Consider the following 20,177-nt stretch of genomic DNA (forward strand, 5'->3'; position numbering starts at 1 on the left):
GACCCGTAAGTCTATCTATTTTTCTAGGCTATATGACGTGTTCGTGCATGTTCTCACCTCCTCCGATTGTTGGATACTGTTTAAAGGTATCCAAGTTGTCCCCACCATGGTGTCCCAGATGAGGCCTTTGTTCCACACCTCGACAATGAGGCCGAGGTCCAGCTTGTTGATCTCACTGAGGAAAAAAATGGTATTTAGATATAAAGTAATGTCATGCTTTAATAAAAAAAAAACTTTCCTGATAAACAGCATGGGAAATGTCAGTGGATAAAACTTGAGGCTGTATAGTTTGAACCTTTGCTATCAGAATAGAAAAAAGGCCAGGAAACTTTCTATTATGTCATCCAATTCACACTCAATGAACCAGAAACCTATACATAATTACCGGCAGGCCCTACAACTGGCTGATAACAAAGGCCACTTCCTCTTTTCGTCGTGTATTAGCTGTCATAATCCATTCAGGCCTTGTTTTGTCATTCAATGTGCTATTCAAAGGGCTCAAAAACAGCTTGATGACAGCAATAAAATGGTATATCAAATTTGAAAGGAGACCGTGACAAGAGTATTTGCATATTCTCATTTGTGGCAGTTTACAACTATCGACAGGCCAAACAAAAGGAAGATTAGAGAAAAGATAATCAAAGAGAGCTGCTAATTTAGAGAAGTGCGAGAGGGGAGCGGTGAGTGTCCGGGTGTCCAGGTGCAGAGACACAGGCTTTCTAAATTGTGTGCTCATTCAAAATGGCAAAGAATAAAATCTAGCAAGGGATTTAAATCAAACTGTCGCTAATTTTAACCGTGAGACATCTGTTGTTTGGGATGCTGTTTAGAGTTATCCAATCAAGTAGATTTGAATTTGATTTTATCATTGTTTCATTCCTACATTTTTATTAAAACACAAATAAACTAAGACTGTAAGTCCACTTTAGCTCTTTGACTGGAACTGACTTGCAAAGGGCCACCTATGCACTCATCTCAGTGGCAAGTCTCTCCCTGATCAATTGATACTTCCACATCACTTAAAAAAACACCAAAAGCTATTCAGAAAAGCATTAAGATTGATCAGAGACTCTTATGGTAGTGCAAACAGACATGACTAATTTCAGTGCTAAAGCAACCAGGTAGATATACAGTGGATACAGAAACATCGACCAGAAATATTCTAATAAAAGCTTAACATTTTATCTACTTTTTTAACATTACATTAACATTACAGGAATAGACTACTATATGAGAGGATTGATACCGCTATCGTATCTGTATGGTTCTAGCTCTGTCCAAAGGTAACAAAATTTGCCTGCAGATTACACATTACCTAAAAGTTCTGGTTTATTGGTTTGTAAACTGTTGTTATGTGTTGCTGCTTTATGTCGGACTGGCAGAAGTCCTTGTTCCTGGCCAAGCAATTCTGGCCCACCATGACCCACCATGAAAAAAAAGCACAACTTGTACTTTTTACACTTTTTTGTACAGATTATACATAAGCATATGCTTTATAATGGTATATCTTTTATTTGTTGCTGGTAGGGAGATTTTTTAACTTTTGAACACAGCTTTTCCAGTTGATTTCAGTCTTTGTGCTATGCTAAGCTAACCAGCTGCTGGAGGTAGCAGCTGGTAGCATAGCATAGCACAAAGACTATATTTGCTGTAAAGACACGGGGGTGGTTCAATCATCTCATCTAACTCTAAGAAAGAAAGAAAGTCAATAAACACATTTTCCGAAAATGTCAAACTAGACCTAATCAACTTGAAAATCTTTCAAGCAATCTGAAAACCCAGCAGCATAAACTGCAAGTCAGCTGCTGTTCGGAAAATTTTAATCCCTTTTATTAGATATGACTTCAGCTGAGTCATCATCTCCGAGCATTAACTGAACATATCTTGTTTTAACAGGTGGTGTTGAGCATTTGCTGGAAACGCTGATGTTTTATGTTGAATAAAACCTAGCCAACACATCATTAATGGACAGTAGAAGGATGAAGGTCTGGAAAAACAAACACTGTTGCAATGAGTTCACAAAAGACAAACAATGACACACATGCAACAACGTGCAGGCTCTCTCGTCACCATAGATACCTTTCACAGGGAAAGTAAAATGAGGAAATTAAACGAATGAATTACGAGGAGGAAATGAACAGCAGCTGGTTATCGGGATATTTTCCTAGAAAGAGTTGCATGGCCTGAAAAACAGACACCTTTTTTAAAGCTCTACGCATCAGGTAGGAACAAGGGTGTAAAATGACACAAAATACAGCTCAGATCGGGTTTCAGAGCTCCTGGACCTTTTCTTCTTGTGATCTGTTTTGAAATTTACCTTTATGAAAGAGCTTTGACACCACAAAGACAGTTTCTCATAGCTTTTTTTTAGCTTTTTAAGATAAACATCCAAGAATGTCTTTTGACAGGTATTATATTAAGGCTGTTGAATTTCACCAAACACCTAAAACCTTGTGCTCTCAGTGCTGCATGGTAACCTTTAGGAATAGTTTCCATGATAATACAGGACAGAAAGCATAAAGAAAACAAGTCAAGCGGTACCAGTTGTTTTTATTTACCGTCTAGTATAGTATGAAGTAGGGATGTGAACAACTAGCCAACTAGATTAAGCGTTGCTAACCTTGATAGTCGTTACCAAAAATACTAGTCGGCAGTTGTTATTTTATCAAGGTACAAATTTAAATTACAAAGACAGAATTGTCATTGAAATTGTTTTCTCTCTGTTTTCCTGTTCAAATGCTGCCTCATATTAAATGAACATCCTTTACTGATGTTAAAAAAGCTGGTTACCTTTGGCATTTAAGATGACACAATATTTTTCTCTGACAATGTTCAACCATATACATTAAATTGGGCTTAGTTTTTGATAGTAACAGTAGCTAAAGTTAGTTCAAAGATGGAGCCCGCTAACATAAACTAACGACCAGCTTCAATTACAACACAGATGTTACCACAGAGCCCCTTAAAGGGAAATTAGTCATTAGGAACATACCTAGGGTAGAGAGCTTGCACTTCATGGTTTGATGTATTCTATAAGGTCCACTACAGACTTTAATCACTGACTATGGTCAATGATAAAGTAAATCAAACAGAAATAGTTCAATAAATCGTGAAGCATGACCCCAGTGTTTCTGTGTTTAATAACTTACAACATGAAATCCTGTTCCCAGCATGGCTGGTCCCCCCGCACGGTGATAGTTGTGCTTTTGACATTCTGCACCTTCAGCGTGACGTAGGTGTTGAACTTGTCTGAAACAAAGGAAAAGGAAGATTATAGTTTAATTATAGTGAGGTGGTAGCAAAACACAGAGCATTTGGAGGAGCTTGTATTACAGAGAGAATTATGTATGACTACTACTACTAAGAGTAAATGAATGGTAAAGAAGATTAATGCTGCCCGAACATATCTGCAAAAATCTGCAGGGTCCAAATACACACATTAGCCAGCATTATGAAAAGAAATGCTCATAAAACAGACAGACAGTAGCTCAGATGTTCAAACTGATACAAGTGCTACCAACCAGGCCAGTTAGACAGAGTTTGTTTTGCATGGGTGAAAAAGACATCAGGAGCTCGAGTGAGAGTGAAAGTCTCCGCCCCACCACTATGTCAAGCCAAGCCAAGCAAGGTCAGGCCAAGGCAGGGCAGTAAACTGACCCTGTTAATCTTCAAAGAGAGCCAACCCAACGCAGGACATACAAGTACAGGATCCAACTGCCTGTTATTGCTCTCCTGTACTGAGTTACAGCTTAAAACTAATTTTAATAATTACCCTCTAAACGTACAGTATGTAACAGACGAAGCACGTCTGCTGATGATCTAATGACGTGGAAGTCACTCCTGACCTGTTACGACTGCAGAAAAGGTCTCTGTCAGCCCAGATACCATCAAGACTAGCAAGTTATTATCTAGATATTCAGTCAGGTAAAAAGGGAAGGCAGCCTTTGCAAACAGTGTGATCTAAATCAAAGCTAATGACAGCTGGCCATTTTCGTAGTAAATAATCACTCCTGGAACTCATTTGAAACTAGCAATAGATGGGTTCAAGTATGTTAGTCCGTCAATCTGTCAGTCTGTGCAGACAACTTTCACACCCAGTGATCTCAGTCAGCCAGTAGTGCCGACAGTTGAGCCACAGTGACCGTCTGCACCAGCTGTCAGTACAGGGCAGGCTGATGGGTGAGGTGGGGGGTCAGAGGGGGATTAGACAGCCCGTGACACAACAACCACTTTTCATTTCCCTCAGTAGGGCAAGGGAGCGTCAACACGTGCCTGCTGATGTGCTCAGTGTCGCTGCGGTAGTTACTAGCCCTGCACCGACGGTGGTCTTCCCTGTGACTTGGCATAAATCCGACCCCCCACCTGAGCAGCTGTAGGAAGAGCTTAGATTGAAACCATAGCCCCTTTTAGTTAGAAAATGTGCCACATTTGCAGCCAGGTAGACCCCCAATATACTGGGTCTGTCTGAATTCGCGGACCTAGCCGCAGAAAAGGACAGCCAAATTGGCAGGTTGCTGTCCAGTATAAAAACACTTACTGATCCTGAATATGGGCTGCATGATAGAAAGAAACTTTATTTGTAACTTTATAATGTGATATCAATCATTTGATTTAGTACATTTTTTAGACATTCAATCTGAATCTGTAAATAGATGAAATAACCACATGGGGATGTCTATTTACATGACTAATCAAAATCATTTATTACAATGGTCTAATGCTGTGTTTTTCAATCGGTTCCTGGGGACTGCCCTGCACTTTTTGGATGTTTTTCTGCACCAACACACCTGATTCAAATGATCAGCTCGTCATCGAGCTCTGCTGAATCCTGATAATATTCCTTCATTTAAATTAGGTGTGTTGGAGCAGGAAAAAATCTAAAACATGCAGGGCAGTGGTCCATCAGGAACAGGATAGGAAAACACAGGTCTAATTCATTCAGAGACATTAAAAGGGACAGCTACCTTCGTATTAGTAAAGCTTCCTTACAATTTATATTAATGAGGGTTGCCTAAATATTATAAAACCCTCTCTGTATCACACAATAGAATTCAACAACTACATCCTCTAAAGAGAACCCTAAGATGAATCAATCCCTCTCTAAAACATTTTAACATTTTAGCCTTCATGAAAGCTGGATTTATTGTAAGGCTTTTACACTGATAAGCCACAACATTAAAGCCACTTGCAAGTGGATAACACTGACCATCTCATTACAGTCAAATGTCCTGCTGGGAAACCTTGGGTCCTTGTATTCAAGTAGATGACACTTCATATGCACCACCCACCCGGATATACCCCCTTATAGCAACGGTTCTTGTCAATTGCAGTGCCCCCCCCCAGCCAGCAGGACAATGTGGCATGACACTACGATAAAGTCAAAAAGTGATATTGTGATTATCTTGACAGATATTGCCATTCATGATTATAATGGATGATTAAATTTTACATCACAGTTTTCATTGTCATTGAAAAACTAGTAAAATCATGATGATGTGGCATCTCCACCACCCCCCCGCCTCTGCCAAACAAACATGTTTTATTACATCTGTAGAACAAGCTTTATAGGCCAGAGCATCTCTGCAGCACTACAACATTTCATTGAAACACTGTTTTGTGGCACATTTTACCTTTATAAAATTATTGCACTTTTTGCGATTTGGATATTGTCATATTGCAATTTTGAATATTTTGGCATTAATTGTGCAGCCCTGCATGACACACCACAAAAACTGTTAAGGAATGGTGTGAAAAAAATGACAGAGGTCAGGGCATCAACCTCACCCCATGTTCCCCAGATCCCAATCAGATCAAGCATCCATGGGCAACCCGGAACAAGTCCAATCCATGGAGGCCTCTTCATGGCCTAACACCAAGAAAAGCAGCCAATCCACACAAGTGAAAAGCTGTAACTAAAAGGATCAACTAATGATACATTAATTTCAGCTCCAAGTACAAAGCACATTAACAAAATATACTGTAGTTATAGTATATGTAGCTGATGGTATGAAACAATTAAAACCAAAATATAACAGAAGACACAAAAAAATGAAGCCCTTTTTGAAACCAACACTATGAAAATGAAACCACGTTGGCCTCCATGACTCGCATAAAGCACACTCACATACGCTGTTTAGTGTATGGGAAATACAAGCAAGGCATCAGCTGCTCCTTTATAGACCGATCACCTGACCACGCTAAACAAAGATTTTCCTGGTTACCCCGGCAACATACTGAAACATTTACTCTGCACATAGCCGTTAACACAGCAGCCAGATAAGTAAAAGCAACTCTTGACACAATGAGACAATATACAGTTGACACAGTTGGATTCTTACATTCCACTGACGCACAGTGTAAATAAAGATTAAATTAGGCCCCACAACAAAAAGCTGGACTAAAAGCACCCAGTGATCCCCCATGACCTAACACTGTTTGAAAGCATCGTCCATCCCACAAGTAGCAAGAGTGACAGGACACAGACCTCATTAGTGTCTCGAGAGGACAGTAACAACAAAATACAGGCTTTATTACAAAAGGAGCCTGGGGGGTGCTCAAGCCTTTCCCTAATTAGATAGTCCATGCCGCCTTGTGCCACATTTGGGTCGGCTCCCATGAATAGAAGAAGATGAGATAAGGGAAGAGGATGTATGGATTAGATAAGAGCCACTTAGTCGTTGTGGGCCTTTTACAGCAGGTGCTGTTCACTATGGCTGATAGAATCTGGGCTGTTGAGGAGGAAGCAGCAATAACTGCCAGGAAATACACAAATGCTGAAGCCTGACCTATACTGGATTTATCAGGACGATGCCAATATTGACGTTTTTTTCACCTAGCAGTTACACCATTTATGTTTCATATAGAGTTGCAATAGGGGTCGTATTATCGATGGTGGTTTAAATTAAATAATACTGGGAGCTTTCTAAAGCAGCAAACTTCCCTGGAAACGCTTTAATTGTGTATAATGAGGGTGGCTGCGATGACAACATTTTCCCAATTGCTAATTAGCTTGTGACAATACTGATGTTAACGATTACGCTGGGCTTTTGACAAGAAAATACTCACTGTCTGTATAGGAACTATATTAATTTACTGCTAATGAACACAGAACATTTCCTAATGCTGCAGCTTCACATTAAGCATAAGCACAAAGCATTTATGGTGAAAAACGAGTTGACTTTTATCAAGAAGTAGGCTAGTCACAGGAAATGCCATGTGTTCAGTGAGTTTATCATTCATCAAAATGCAGCAAAACAACCATCATTTTGGGCATTTATTGACAGCGGATCAGTTTGAAATATGTCAAGGAGTAGTTTTATACAGTCCGTGGGAGTAATGGAACAAGGAGCAGCCTTAGTTTGCTGTTGGATGACAGGATGCACAACTCCTTCTCAGTGAGGTTAAAAACTCCTTTTCCCTCATTAATGTTAACACGTTCCCTTTTCACATTGGGTTTAGATCCAAAATATTGCCCAATAGGTTATTTTTGCTTTAAAAGCAAATCCTCCACTATCATATTGTTGGTCAATTCTACTTAATCTCCACAGATTATAAGTGAAATCTGACTCTACTCAGTGCTGCAACTCACTTTCTGTTATAATTGTAGCACTGTCCAGCTACATATTGATTTAAAAAAACAAAAAAGCAAAACAATGGGTGGGGCAGGGTGCAGGTAATGTAATCTGTGTATGACCAAACACTGTGTAACATTGGTAACACCAAATACTGCAAGCCTAGTGTGTAACATGAAGGTCGAAAATATATGGTCACAATTCTTTATTAACCAAATTGAAAAAAGGACCATTATCAAAAAAACTGTTTCCATTATGTCAAAATGACATTCAACTCTCAAATTTAAGATGTCTGCCTCAAATGCAGCCTTTACAGCCTTTTGTGTGTTTGTGTGTGTGTGTGTGTGTGTGTGTGTGTGTGTGTGTGTGACATACATACTAATGTAGTCATGAAAATGCAACATTGACTGATATTATCGGCCCTGCCAATATCCTGGCCAGGGAACAGAGCACACACAAACACACACAAACTGCGCAAATGCACCAGTGCACGCACAGTGACATAGTGAAAGCACACCAGTCTGTGGTGTTAAGAGGCGGCACTGGTTGAGGTGAATTGTGGGAGAATGTCAGCTTCGTGTCCTGTCCATGTTTTGAAAAGTCTTCACTGCTCCTGCCTGTGAACCACCCACTCATCCCCGAGCCCCTCAGTCAAGTGTCTTCATCCATTATTGATTGATGAGTTTTTTCAATAAATTAGTCAGAGAAACTCAGGCAGTTGGAAGGCTGACATTTCAAATTCAGACCGCTCATCAATATTGCATGCAACAGAAGAAATAAATCTATTGGTGCTGCGACCACCTCATGAGAAGCTTTTCAATGTACATTACAAAGAGTTCTGAACTGAACATAATGTCAACAGTATATCTTGGTTGCGTATTCCTATTACACAGCAAAATATTGTTGAGAAGGAATTCTTTTTTGGAAAGGAATTCTTACATCTAGAAAGAAAATGTGTGAGACTGAACACACACACACAAACCCAGCAATACACAACCCTTATCAAGCCCCGGTTTCCTGTGGCAATCAGTGGAAATTCAGACAGCTAGCCACTGGCCAATCCAAGGTCACCTTCAGTTCTACGTGTACAGTGTTCTCCACAAACAACTTAACAAGGGTTCCAAGGAAGGAAAAGAGATACCTGTCTGAAGGTGTGGTGAGAGTACTATGCAAACACACATCCCAGACCAGCCTTCAGTAAACTTTGAAGGCTCTTCCAATAAATCACATGTCTCCCTCTGCAGAGCTAGTTAGGGTTATCATGAGCAGAGTAACAACCTTATGATAAGTTGATGAAGGTTCTCAGTCATCCAGGTTATGGTAATTCTAAGTGCTGTATCGTAGGCAACTGGACTCTGTCAGACTTTAAAAGCCTGCAACTTCCCTCAAAGGAGGCTTTTAAACTCTGTCAACTAACACAGTTCCTAACAGAAACTGTGCCTTCCCAGAATTCCCACAAGAATGGTGACATAAGGGCCAAAAAATGACATCAAATGCCGGAATCTGATTTCAACATGCCTAAAAAGAAGATTAAGTGCAGATGTACATGGCAGAATATGCAGCTTTGATGCACGATCGATTGTTCTGGCAGCATAACAAGACAGTAAGCAATTTCAGTACCCATAGGCCTGTTGTAGCAAGAACTGTAATCTCCAGGCGTAACATGGCCTGAGGATCGGACTGGGTATCATTCAAACATTTTCGGTAACAGCACCAGGACCAATACTTTGAGTTCAATACCAGTTCTTCAACAATATTTTTTCCAAGCTCTTGATTTCATCTTAGATATTTTTTACACCTATGCGATCTGAAAATACAACATTAGCATTATTAGATCTTGGTATGAGCTGGCTGTATGCTTATTGGCTCACTGACACTGATGAGATTTACTCCTTGGACATCGAAATGTGTTACGAATGTCAAGGCATTTTTCAATGCTTGATTCTATCGAAGCAATTTGTTTGGTGAGAGAGAATAATACAATTTTGAGACAAAAAATGTGTTTTCAGGATCAAATTCAGGATCAAATTCAATATCGTCATCAAACGTTCTCATCATGCCAAATATTTACTTCCCCTTTTCTTTATTTTGAAGAGATATGTTAGCTTAGCTGTTGTTGCCTCAGGTGTTTGGCACACCTGTTATGTTTGGAAGAGGAGATTTTAGCTTCCTTGAAAGACCTGATGGAGCAGGTCGCTACTAATAGGTCTGAAATATCAATGTCACCATATTAATAAGAATACAATATGGATGAATATGATGATATGGTAAAAGTATGTTAAACAAAAGAGCAGATGATTTCTGCAGTGAGCTGCGAATAACCATTACCTGACAACACCTTATGATGTAAATGCCAATATGGCAAGTTTTTTTTATTTGAATTGATGTAGCATGTTATTCGTCAGCCATTAAAAAAATGCTCTGATAGATGTTAAAATAAAAGCACTGAAACAAGGCAGCCCCAGAATGAATAAAATAAATGAATATTTACAGTATGAACATTGCCTTTGGTGATCTAAATCTCATGTAGGAGTCTGCTTGACAAATCCCTCTTTGCCCTGTAGCCAAAAAAGTGACTGATGTTTACATTTCGCCTGAGGGAGACGACTGGCTTAACTGAATTATCCCTGATGTTTGCTCTGGGGCAGGTGTCACATGTGTTGTGGGCCAGGGGAGGGAGGAGGGCACAGACAGACAACATAGGCTGACAATCTAAAACCAATATCTTAGCGCAGCAAAGCTGCTTGTGACACAATGCAGACACTTAAAAAAATACCAAAGGTAAAGGGGATGGACTAAGAATAATACATGCTGAACAAATGTAGAGACCTGCCGGATAATTAACTTTAGCAATTATCCTCAACGAACATGGGGTCAGTTGAGGACTGAGAATGAGTGTAAAATGTCACCTGTACATCCAAAGCTGCAGTGACTTTCTGCCATGACTGCTGCCTGCTCACGCCAGAAACGTCACAAAGCTTAAAGGGAGGCGTGAGCCTGAACACTAGAGGGATATGTTTAGGTGGAGGAGGTGGGGATTTGGACTTAACGGCCACCGATCTAAGCTCACCTGAGCACCGCCTGGCATGGAAGGACACAGGATTACATAATGCAAAATCAACCCTAGCTTTCAGTGACTTGCCAGAATTTGGCTGATTAACCTTCATGAGAAGATGAGTGCTTGCATCGACTTTCCAAAACACTGGATAAGAGAGTAGTAGATTGAATGTGAATGTGAATTGAGTATTTCACATGTGACCCAAAAGAAAATATGATAATGTCACATGTGAACTGGACATTGTCACAACTGACTGACATTTTTCCCATTTGAATTAACATTTCCACATGTGAAATTTACATTTTTCACATGCATGAAAATGTCCACATGCAGGAAATTTACATTTTTCACATGTGAATTACCTACATTCACATGTGATTGGCTTTTACATATGCAGATTAGAAGCTGCACATGTGGAGACAACATAACAGATGAAGTTGCCAGCTTTCACAAATAAGTATATAATACTTTTTCAATGATGCGCAGCTGCTGAAAGAAACTGATGCGTTTGAGCTCTTGGCCTTGGCTGACGACGACCTAGGAGTTACACAGCAACACTGAGGAAGGCCAAGGGCTGAAACACATATTTGCTGCATATTTGCTGCTGTGCATTATTATTATTATTATTATTATTATCACTATAGGTATAATATACTCATACTCAAGTGCTGACAAATTTATTTTGTGATTTTTATGTCGGAACACATGACACTCTTGGAGACTTGGAGTAAATCACGCCAGTTCTTCTTGTTTGATTTATGTGTGTAAATAAAACATGGCACATGTATGTGAAATAAAATGTTAACATTTCAAAATAAAATTAAAAATTTGTCATTTATGCAAGTGATTGTAGTTACCAACATGTATAACATTTGTCCAAAAAATTTTTTCAGGTCACATGTGTGCTCTTCACATGTTGGTGGATAACATTTGGTTTTCAGATGTCACTGTTAATATAACTGTGAATATAACAGGACTCACCTGGAGGTCCTTGAAGTTTGGCTTTTTTCACTGTAACACAAAACAAACAAAAAATGATTAGGTTGACTGTAAAACATATTTAAGTCATTGTATTTGCAATCTACTGCAATATGAAATATTTCTTCAGCTGGACTTAATAAGACAATGAAAATAAAACAATCAAATAAGATGGTGAGTACACAGGTGGACCAGTAGGGAAAAACAAGTCAGACATGGAAACATATCAAGGCATGAGTAATGAAGAATGGACAGGATCTCATGTTATTCAAGCCTGACAGATTCATTTATATGCAGACAGAGAGCCACGGGTTGATGACTCGTGACAGCTGAATCACACAAACACATTGACGGCCTCATGTTGTCGACCACGAGAGCAGGAACACTGCATGTGAAGCTCGATCAAAATAGATGAGCTGCTTGTTTGGTGGGTCAAAATGTTATTAAAAAAACAAAAAATTGTCAACTTGCCTGACTGTTGAGAACAAATGCTCACAAGTTGACTAATTCCATTTCCATATTATTTTCTTACTTTCTTACCTTGACTATCACTGAAAAACTCATCTTTATCTAATCGCCTGATAAACAATCCGTTCTTAAGCAAAGAGAAAACCCCTGGAACAATAATGCTGACCTCCCCAAGAGCTTAGAAATGTGATAATTAGATTTTACTGAACATCTTGATTCTTCATCGAGTTCGCTTATTTGTTCTCAGGTGTAAATATTATTAATATCTTCCCTCATAATTTGGGTTAGGCTTTGGGAAGTTCATATTCACAGAAAGCGACACGTGACAGCTCAGGTACACCTAAGTAATACTTAAAAGTATAGACTGTGTAATGTTATATTTGTGATACATTATAAATATATAATATGAACAATTTATAAGAGCTGACAAAAAATAACTTTTATTTGATAGCAGAATACAAACTTTAATATAATCAAGAAGCATAAGCCTAGACAGCTGTATCCCAAAACACAACAGCTGGTAAATAAACAGAAAAAACAATGGCAAAAGTGGACTGGGGCAGATGGGTATTAAGATGACAAAATAGATAAATAAATAAATAAAAATATCTGGCACCAGCAGCCATTTCCTAAAACCTCAATAAAACTTATTTAAGGTGGGGGGAAAATGCATGCTGGAGTGTTTTGGTTTATTTTTAGATCCATCATCTCCAGCCCCTTGATGCATCCATACAATAACGTTTATAGGATTGTGAAGCGCTTTGGAGGGGATTAATTGTGATTGCTGTGGTAGGGTTATGTGTTCAGGCATGTAACCTACTAAACCTCTGGAGCCTGAGATGGCAGATGGGCAGGACGGGATGATGGAGGCACAAATGACGCTTTCATATTTTCATGGAAAATCCCTATCTTCCCTCTATGCTGGAGAAATAATTTCATTTGTTTTCCATTCTGTCTGAAACCTCACTCTTGATCATGTGAATAAAACCACAACGGTGATTCCCTGATGTTATAATTTTAACAACAAAAATCAAGGATTACAATTCAGAAAAACTGGTGTTGTCGTTCAGGATAACAATGGGGGGAAAAAAGCACACTTTGTTATCAGAAAGGAGAGAAGAAAAAAAAACTTGTCACTACTTCCAAAGTGTTTCCTGTCTTGCACATACCTCTCTGTGAGGCGGAAAGGGAGCAGTGGAAAAGTGGAGAGAAACCAGAAGTGTGATTTTTTTATTTTTTTTTATTTCCACTGAGGCTTTGTCACAGGGGCAAATGAGCTGGCACAGTGGCCTTTTGTACTAATTTGCATGATGTTATTTAGGGCTGTGGTACACAGGACTGACGGCCATAAACCAAGGGCCCATTACAGTGGAAACTGATGTTTATCATTTACTCCCCAGGGCACGTCATGGCTTTAAAGGCCATTTAGCTTACTATTTGGAAGGGCTAGTTGCACAGATACCCCATTAACCTGTGTTTTCTTGCTTTTTTTCTTTTACCAGTATGCTTAGTTTCTTCAAGGAGCGTGTTTTGGTCGGAGCTGATTCTGGTGCACTCTTTGATGGCTCAACTTTAGATGTGTATTGAACAACATCAGTTCATTATTAGGCTTTAAGATAAAAACAACAGACAGACATTTTGACTTGTCAAAGCAGGAGAAGCAGAGATGTGACCAATAACGTTAACAATGGCTCCATTCTATTAAGTGTCCCGGTAAGCCATGTCAGTGAGTGTACTATACCAGAGCCCTGGACCTGACTCACCTAATTAGACTGCAGCCATCATTAATGTTATAAATTCCACCTGTGATTTTCCTGCTTTGACAAGTCAAAATGTCTGCCATGAAAAGCCTAATGTGCATTCTGGTTCACTTACAGCAACACTTGAATGGAGTCATTAATGTTATTACTAACACCTGTACTTCTCCCACTAGATCGAACATACTGTGGAGTCATGCTGGTAATGACATTACTCCACCATCACATAAAGCTCTACTTCGAATTTTTAACTAAGAAGCTGACAGTGCAACTTTTCAGTACAGTGTAATAACGGATTTTGCCATTTTCACCACAACTATTTATGCCTTTGTATTTGTTGGTTAGCCACCTGGCTGAGGTTTGCGACTGTATTTCATGGTGGGATAAACATCTCAGAAAATATCAGGGTATCACAGTATATGGTTTTACGTTTAATATCATGTGCATTATTATGTTGAATATCAGTTGCAATATTTCTTCTTACTTCTTTTTTTTTTATTGCCTCAAATATCACTGTCAATTTTACTTTCAATAGCCAATACTACGCCTATTTTAGTTCATTTTTAGTTTACTCTTGTACTTTACTTGTCTTACCTCTATTGTTATTCTATTAGGCACTGGTTTTTGCATTTAACTCCTGAAACGCTTTATATTTTGTATTTTTCACTAGCATTTATTACTCTTTATTGTCCTAACTGGGCCCAGTGTGTGACCCTGACCCGGGGAACCTACTGGTTGCTACTGGTGGTTACTGGTATTTCTATTGTACTGTACATTTTTGCAGCAATCTCTGGCACAACAATTTCCTTTGGGATTAATACAGTTCTATTTTATTTTTCTCAATTATTATCAGCTACAGTGACCATTAACAGAATGAAAAGGGCTTGAAGGAGGTTGAACGAATCCCTTCTTGTAATTTCACAAAATATTATGTCCTTACAACATGAAACTTATATTTACTTAATATTAACTTTTTTATTTTTCTAATACAGGTAGAACTCAATATAGTAAATAATCAAATAAACACGGCATGATAATTGTCAATTTTCATGCCACAGTGTACTGCTGCCCTACATCTGACTACTTTAATCAACTGGACTCTTGACTGGCTTTTGTGCACTTTAACTAATGCTTAATTAAGCTCCATGGATTTTCTCACATTTGGGCAACTTAAGAATCACATGGTATCTATTTGCTACAATATGCATACAGATATACCTTTTATAAAGGCTGGACCATTCATCATAAGTCTGGCACTTGCAAGAGGCAACACACATATTTTCTTTTTCAGTTTATGCATTAAATATGCATCCGTATATACCGATTCTTTGTCAAATAACAAGAGGCTTTTGGGGCTGTTTGAATTATTTATCATTTGTTTATATGTTTAAAGTATACTGTATTCATGACTAACAAAGGAAAAAATACGGTTGTAGATCAGAAAAAAAAAAACACCCTAAGTTCTTATTCAGTAAGAGTATAATGGTCAAAAAAGTCTGCTGATGTTCTTCGTCAGGATTTTGTGTGGTTTGGGCCCTTAAGGACACCAACATAAAAGAGTGGATGTTCCAAAATAAAAGGAAATCATCAGAGGAGGGTCAGGCAGAGAAGCAGGAAAAGTAGGACCAGGAAGTGACACCAGAATCCACTGCTACTGCAGGCGGTGGTGCACTTCCGCTTCATGCTGGCTGTTGGATCTGGTCAGGTGGGGCCAGTGTAAGAGGGAGAGAGAGAGGGAGAGCAACAGATGGCCAGGGGATTACTCCCTCAATCTCTAAGCGCTCTCTCTCCATCTCTCTTTCCCTCATAATTCCACTACTCTGCTGCTCGCTACGCTCAGCCACTCTGCCTGCAGTTCTGTCTGTTTTAGTCCTGCAGGGCCTCTGTTTCTCATTCTTTACCATTTTCTTGTACAATCTCCTAACCTACTAAATCAGCTAAAGGGTCAAGTAAGCAGGCTCCAAGCAAACGGTAGCTGTGAGTGCCTTTATAACTCTGGTCTTAACATTCGAATGAACAGAGTGTGTGCCGTGACAAAGAACTGCTATATCACTGTTTTCAATGGAGGAGTAAAACAAATTCGAACTTACAATATGTCGACAGACGATTCAGCGAACAAAAGACACTATCATGCATTAAAACAAACTCGACACCTGTTCAGTCGGTAATAACACAGGATGCATAGAGCCAATTCACCAGTCTCAAACAATCTCAATGTGATTTGGTTAACCTGTGATGTAAGATTCACAAATATTTGGATTGGCTGCTTTTGTCCATTATCGTTACCTAATATCAAGTCTGTCAAATGCATTCCTTAATGTAAACTAAAGATTAACCTTCCTAGCTCCTAATCCTGGTCCTCAGGGCCCCCTGCCCTGCGTGTTTTCGATGTTTCCCTACCCCACCACACCCGATTCAAATGAGGGTTGCTATAAAGCTCTGCTAAAATTAATTTGAATCGGGTGTGGTGGGGCAGGGAATAATCTAAAACATGCAGGGCAGGGGTCCCTCATTGCTTTACACATTGTGTGTCATTTTTGCCACCATGGGGTCCCTGAGTCAAAGCAATGAAAACAGAAGACTTAGACTGATGAAGTGGCGTGGCCATCCATCAATCTGGATTGATATGTTCAGTCAATGATCATGATCCAATATCATCAATGTAAGGTGACAACATGGATCCACAAATTCCCTTAGTCTGGTCCAGGAGCATCTCCTTCAGTTACATCAAGCACCAACTTCTCATATTCCAACAAAAACCTACGAGTCTTAGCAGATCATTGTTCGTTAGCTGCCTTCCATTAATGCACAGAATGACACACTTGGTAATGGATAGCAAAAAGAAATATTGGCAGCAACTCTGTCAGCAACCTTTTCACTCAAAAACTTGTGGTTCACCAGGAGTCTATTAAGCCCAAGACAGACCGTTACCACAAAAGCTTCCTTCTTACAGCTGTGGCCTCTTAACTTCCTGCCTCACGCCACCTCTTTCAAACCAAGAAAAATGTTTGTAAACTCCCCAACTCTCTCATCGCAGAAAATACCATGTATTCTGTCACTGAAGTGATCACGTGTCTGAAAAACAGCATCTGCACACCTCCAATTCTGCAGCGTCATGGGGTCCATGTGAGCCATGTGTCCACTCAGCCCTGTCCTGATGCGCAGTAGGAGTCTCCCCCACATGTCCACTTGTCAGGGCAACCACTTATCTATTGTGTAAAGACATCGCCATGGAGATGAAGCATCTCAACTAGCAATAAATAAGCAACACTGTCAGGCTGAGCTATCAAGGGATGAGTCACAACATCAGCTAATCAAGCTGCCCCCAGCCCAGCACCCTTTTGTCTGTTATCTTTGGGCTGCTTAACTCATACGTGCTTACATTCACTATAACAGTAATCAATTATGGCCAAGCTCTAAAGTGAAATGTCTCATTTAGAACAAGGACACTTTATTGCCAGAGCACTTACTCTCTGAAGTAAGCAGGAGCGAACTGACTTGCCTCTTTGTGACCTTTTTCCTGCTAGGAGCTGTTCTCTTTCCGAGCCTTGGTGTATCGATTGCCGACTCGCTTCTGAGGCTCATTGTTTTCAGCTTTCAGAAAAATACCATGAATTTCATTTTAGGTTTAAAGGTTTAAAATGATTTTCTTATGGATTTTTTGCTCCCCAAACATTCAAAAGTTGTTATGTTTCCTGCTTCAACATAACACTGATCATGGCAGTTTCTCTTTGTGAGATAGCAATGACAGAATGATTCAAATTTGCCCAAAATGTATACATTTTTTGCAAGATTGCAAAGATCTCCATATAACATTCAAATAGGTAACATATACCAATCACAACACCATTCTGAGGACTTAAAGGGGAAGTGAATAGATCAGCGACATTGATAATCTCCCTGCCACACAATCTCTGCTGGGAAACCTTGGGTCCTAGCATTCGTTTGAATGCCACATCACAGGCACCACTGTCCCAAACACTATCACAGACCAAGCATACCCCCTCTTGGCAACGGCAGTGATCCCCCTAGTAGGACAATGCTCGCTGCCACACAGCAAGGAACCCAAGGTGACCGCCGAATTCCCCAATCCAGTTGAGCTTCCAAGGGACGTGCCGGAACAAGTCCACCCATTGAAGCCCCACCATGGATTGGACTTGGCTCCGAGCCTTTGAGGCATGGACACAGGACCTATGGGGGTGTCCTGTGGTGTCTGGCATTAGTGTGCGGCGGTAAATCCTTGGAGTCCTGTGGGTTGCAAAGTGTGGGTCTACATTGATCGGACATGTTCCATAATGTCCCACGAATACTCAATCTGATTGGGAATTTGGAAAACCAGGTCAATGCCTGGAGCTCTTTTTCACAATTCTTGGGCCTGAGCAGTTTTTGCAGTGAGGTGGTCAGAATTGTCCTGCAGTGAGGGGCCACTACCATCAGGGTGTGCCGTTGCCATGAGGGGTTAAATTTGGTCTGCAACGGTGTTTGGGTGGATGGTGGCATCCACTTGAATGCCAGGATCAAGTTTTCACATCAGCACATTGCATTGTGATGTGATGACACCTGTTAGGCCTTTTAATGTTGTGGCTGGTCAGTGTAAATAAGCAGGTTTTTATTGTGGAGGCACCACGCCTATCCTGAATTAGAGAAAACTTTCACCAATGTCACAAGTGTCTAGTAACATCTGATTCGGCTCAGTCAGTAATTGATGGATCACATTTTACATTTGTTTCGCAGTAATTAACCAAAGCGGCAGGTTGGAGAATGTTGTGGAACAAAGAAAACCTTCTGTTTAAGTTGTAAAAAGAGGGTAAAAACTGGCCAGTCAGTGGCAATCAGCTGCTGACGTGTGAGAGAAAACTTACCCCTGCACTGCCAGTCAGACAACAGTGCGTACCACACCCACTGACATTTCCTGAGGAAAACTCTGAATAATGTGATCTGTATGAATCCCGACAAGCAGTTTGCCACTTGTTACTTGTGAACACAATTTGCAAACCTCATTACAACAAACATATTAGCTACCTAGCTACTAGCTAACTGGCTCTAAAATTAAATTAAATTAATTAAATTAACCAGCAAACTATGCAGTTTAAGTGAAACAGAAACACTGGCAGAGACATGTGCAGGACTAAACAGCAGGCTGATTATAGGAAAAGCTGATGCTCCTGCTGAATATCTGTATATCTTGAGATGAGGGTTGTTGTGAGAGTCATTACTCAAGGCATCAAGGCATTAAAGAAATTTCAGATCATGACAGAAGGTGTTGCTTGACTGTGTACATGTGTACAAGTGGAGGTGTCTGACAGATATTTGAACAGAATTAGCTCTGTCTGTGCTGAGATATGAAGCCTGAAGTCCAGACTGCATTTTTCATTTTCCAAAAAATGCAGTCAGGCAGTCAGTCAGGCTCAATGCAGTTAAGATGGAGGGATAAAATAATGTTAGTGGTGCACAAAAGGCATAAAAGAGACTAGTTATAGCCACCCAAAAGAAATAATTAAACAGAACAGGATATATCAGACTGGGGCGCTAGATGCAAGGATTTTTAGAAATGTTCAGGACATCTTGTGTGTACTTGTGTACTATTTATTCACGACACAGTTTAAAAAGAGGGAAAGAAGAAGGAAAGTGGGGTTTCCTATGATTTAACACATTTTTTTAAATGACAAATTACAATTTATATGAAGCACTCTGAAAAAATAATATATTAAAAGTTTAGCAGGGTTGTCTCTTCAGTCATTTCAGATGTGCATATATGTGTGGTTAAAAGGAATGAGGCTGTTTTGAGCTTGCTTGATTTTCTGTCTTTTTTTCCACTCCTGGCATCACAGGACCAAATTGCTGGGCATCAGTCTTGTTGTCACAGAACAGCATATTGCATAATGTGCTTTGCAGCTGTAAAGGATGCTTGAGCGGCGGGCGAGGATTGTCCTCAAACTTCTTTTTCGTGGCAACGTGCCCCAGCCTGATTTGCTTTGGTCTTATTTCGGCTTAAAAATGTTAATATCGCTTTGAAAAATGTCAACTATTACATTGTTATTATTATTTGGACCCATAACAGGCTTTTTTGTGTTATTTTATTTTATATATTTTTGTTTGTAAATGGGCACGTAACTGTAACCCTTACAAATTATCACTTTTTCTAATGTGAATGATAAAAACGTCAGTCTATACACTACTAATGTTGGAAGGTTAACATTCAGGAGATCTTAAAAGCTCTGCCATTTAGGCACCCACTGAATTCAATGATGTGGACCCAGAGGAACCTCAACAAGATCACAAGAGGGTCCCTGCACCAGGGTACTGGTATCAGTTTTGATGATAGACTTTGAACTATTCTAATTA

At 39.7% G+C, this 20,177-nt stretch overlaps 1 protein-coding gene across 2 annotated transcripts in view; it reads right to left on the bottom strand.

The window, feature by feature from the left end:
* The window catches only part of unc13bb (unc-13 homolog Bb (C. elegans)), a 70,856-nt gene that overhangs the window by 49,596 nt on the left and 1,083 nt on the right, over positions 1 to 20,177 (bottom strand). For both annotated transcript variants that reach the window (XM_084383878.1, XM_084383877.1), the window contains exons 2-4: positions 11,611 to 11,640; positions 3,150 to 3,249; positions 58 to 175 (exon numbers count right to left, since the gene is read on the bottom strand). In XM_084383878.1, the coding sequence (XP_084240004.1) occupies positions 58 to 175; positions 3,150 to 3,249; positions 11,611 to 11,640 (248 nt within the window). The remainder of the gene's footprint in view (positions 1 to 57; positions 176 to 3,149; positions 3,250 to 11,610; positions 11,641 to 20,177) is intronic.

The sequence above is a fragment of the Pagrus pagrus genome (assembly GCF_965226575.1).
Source record: "Pagrus pagrus genome assembly, chromosome: 19".
Classification (NCBI taxonomy): Eukaryota; Metazoa; Chordata; class Actinopteri; order Spariformes; family Sparidae; genus Pagrus; species Pagrus pagrus.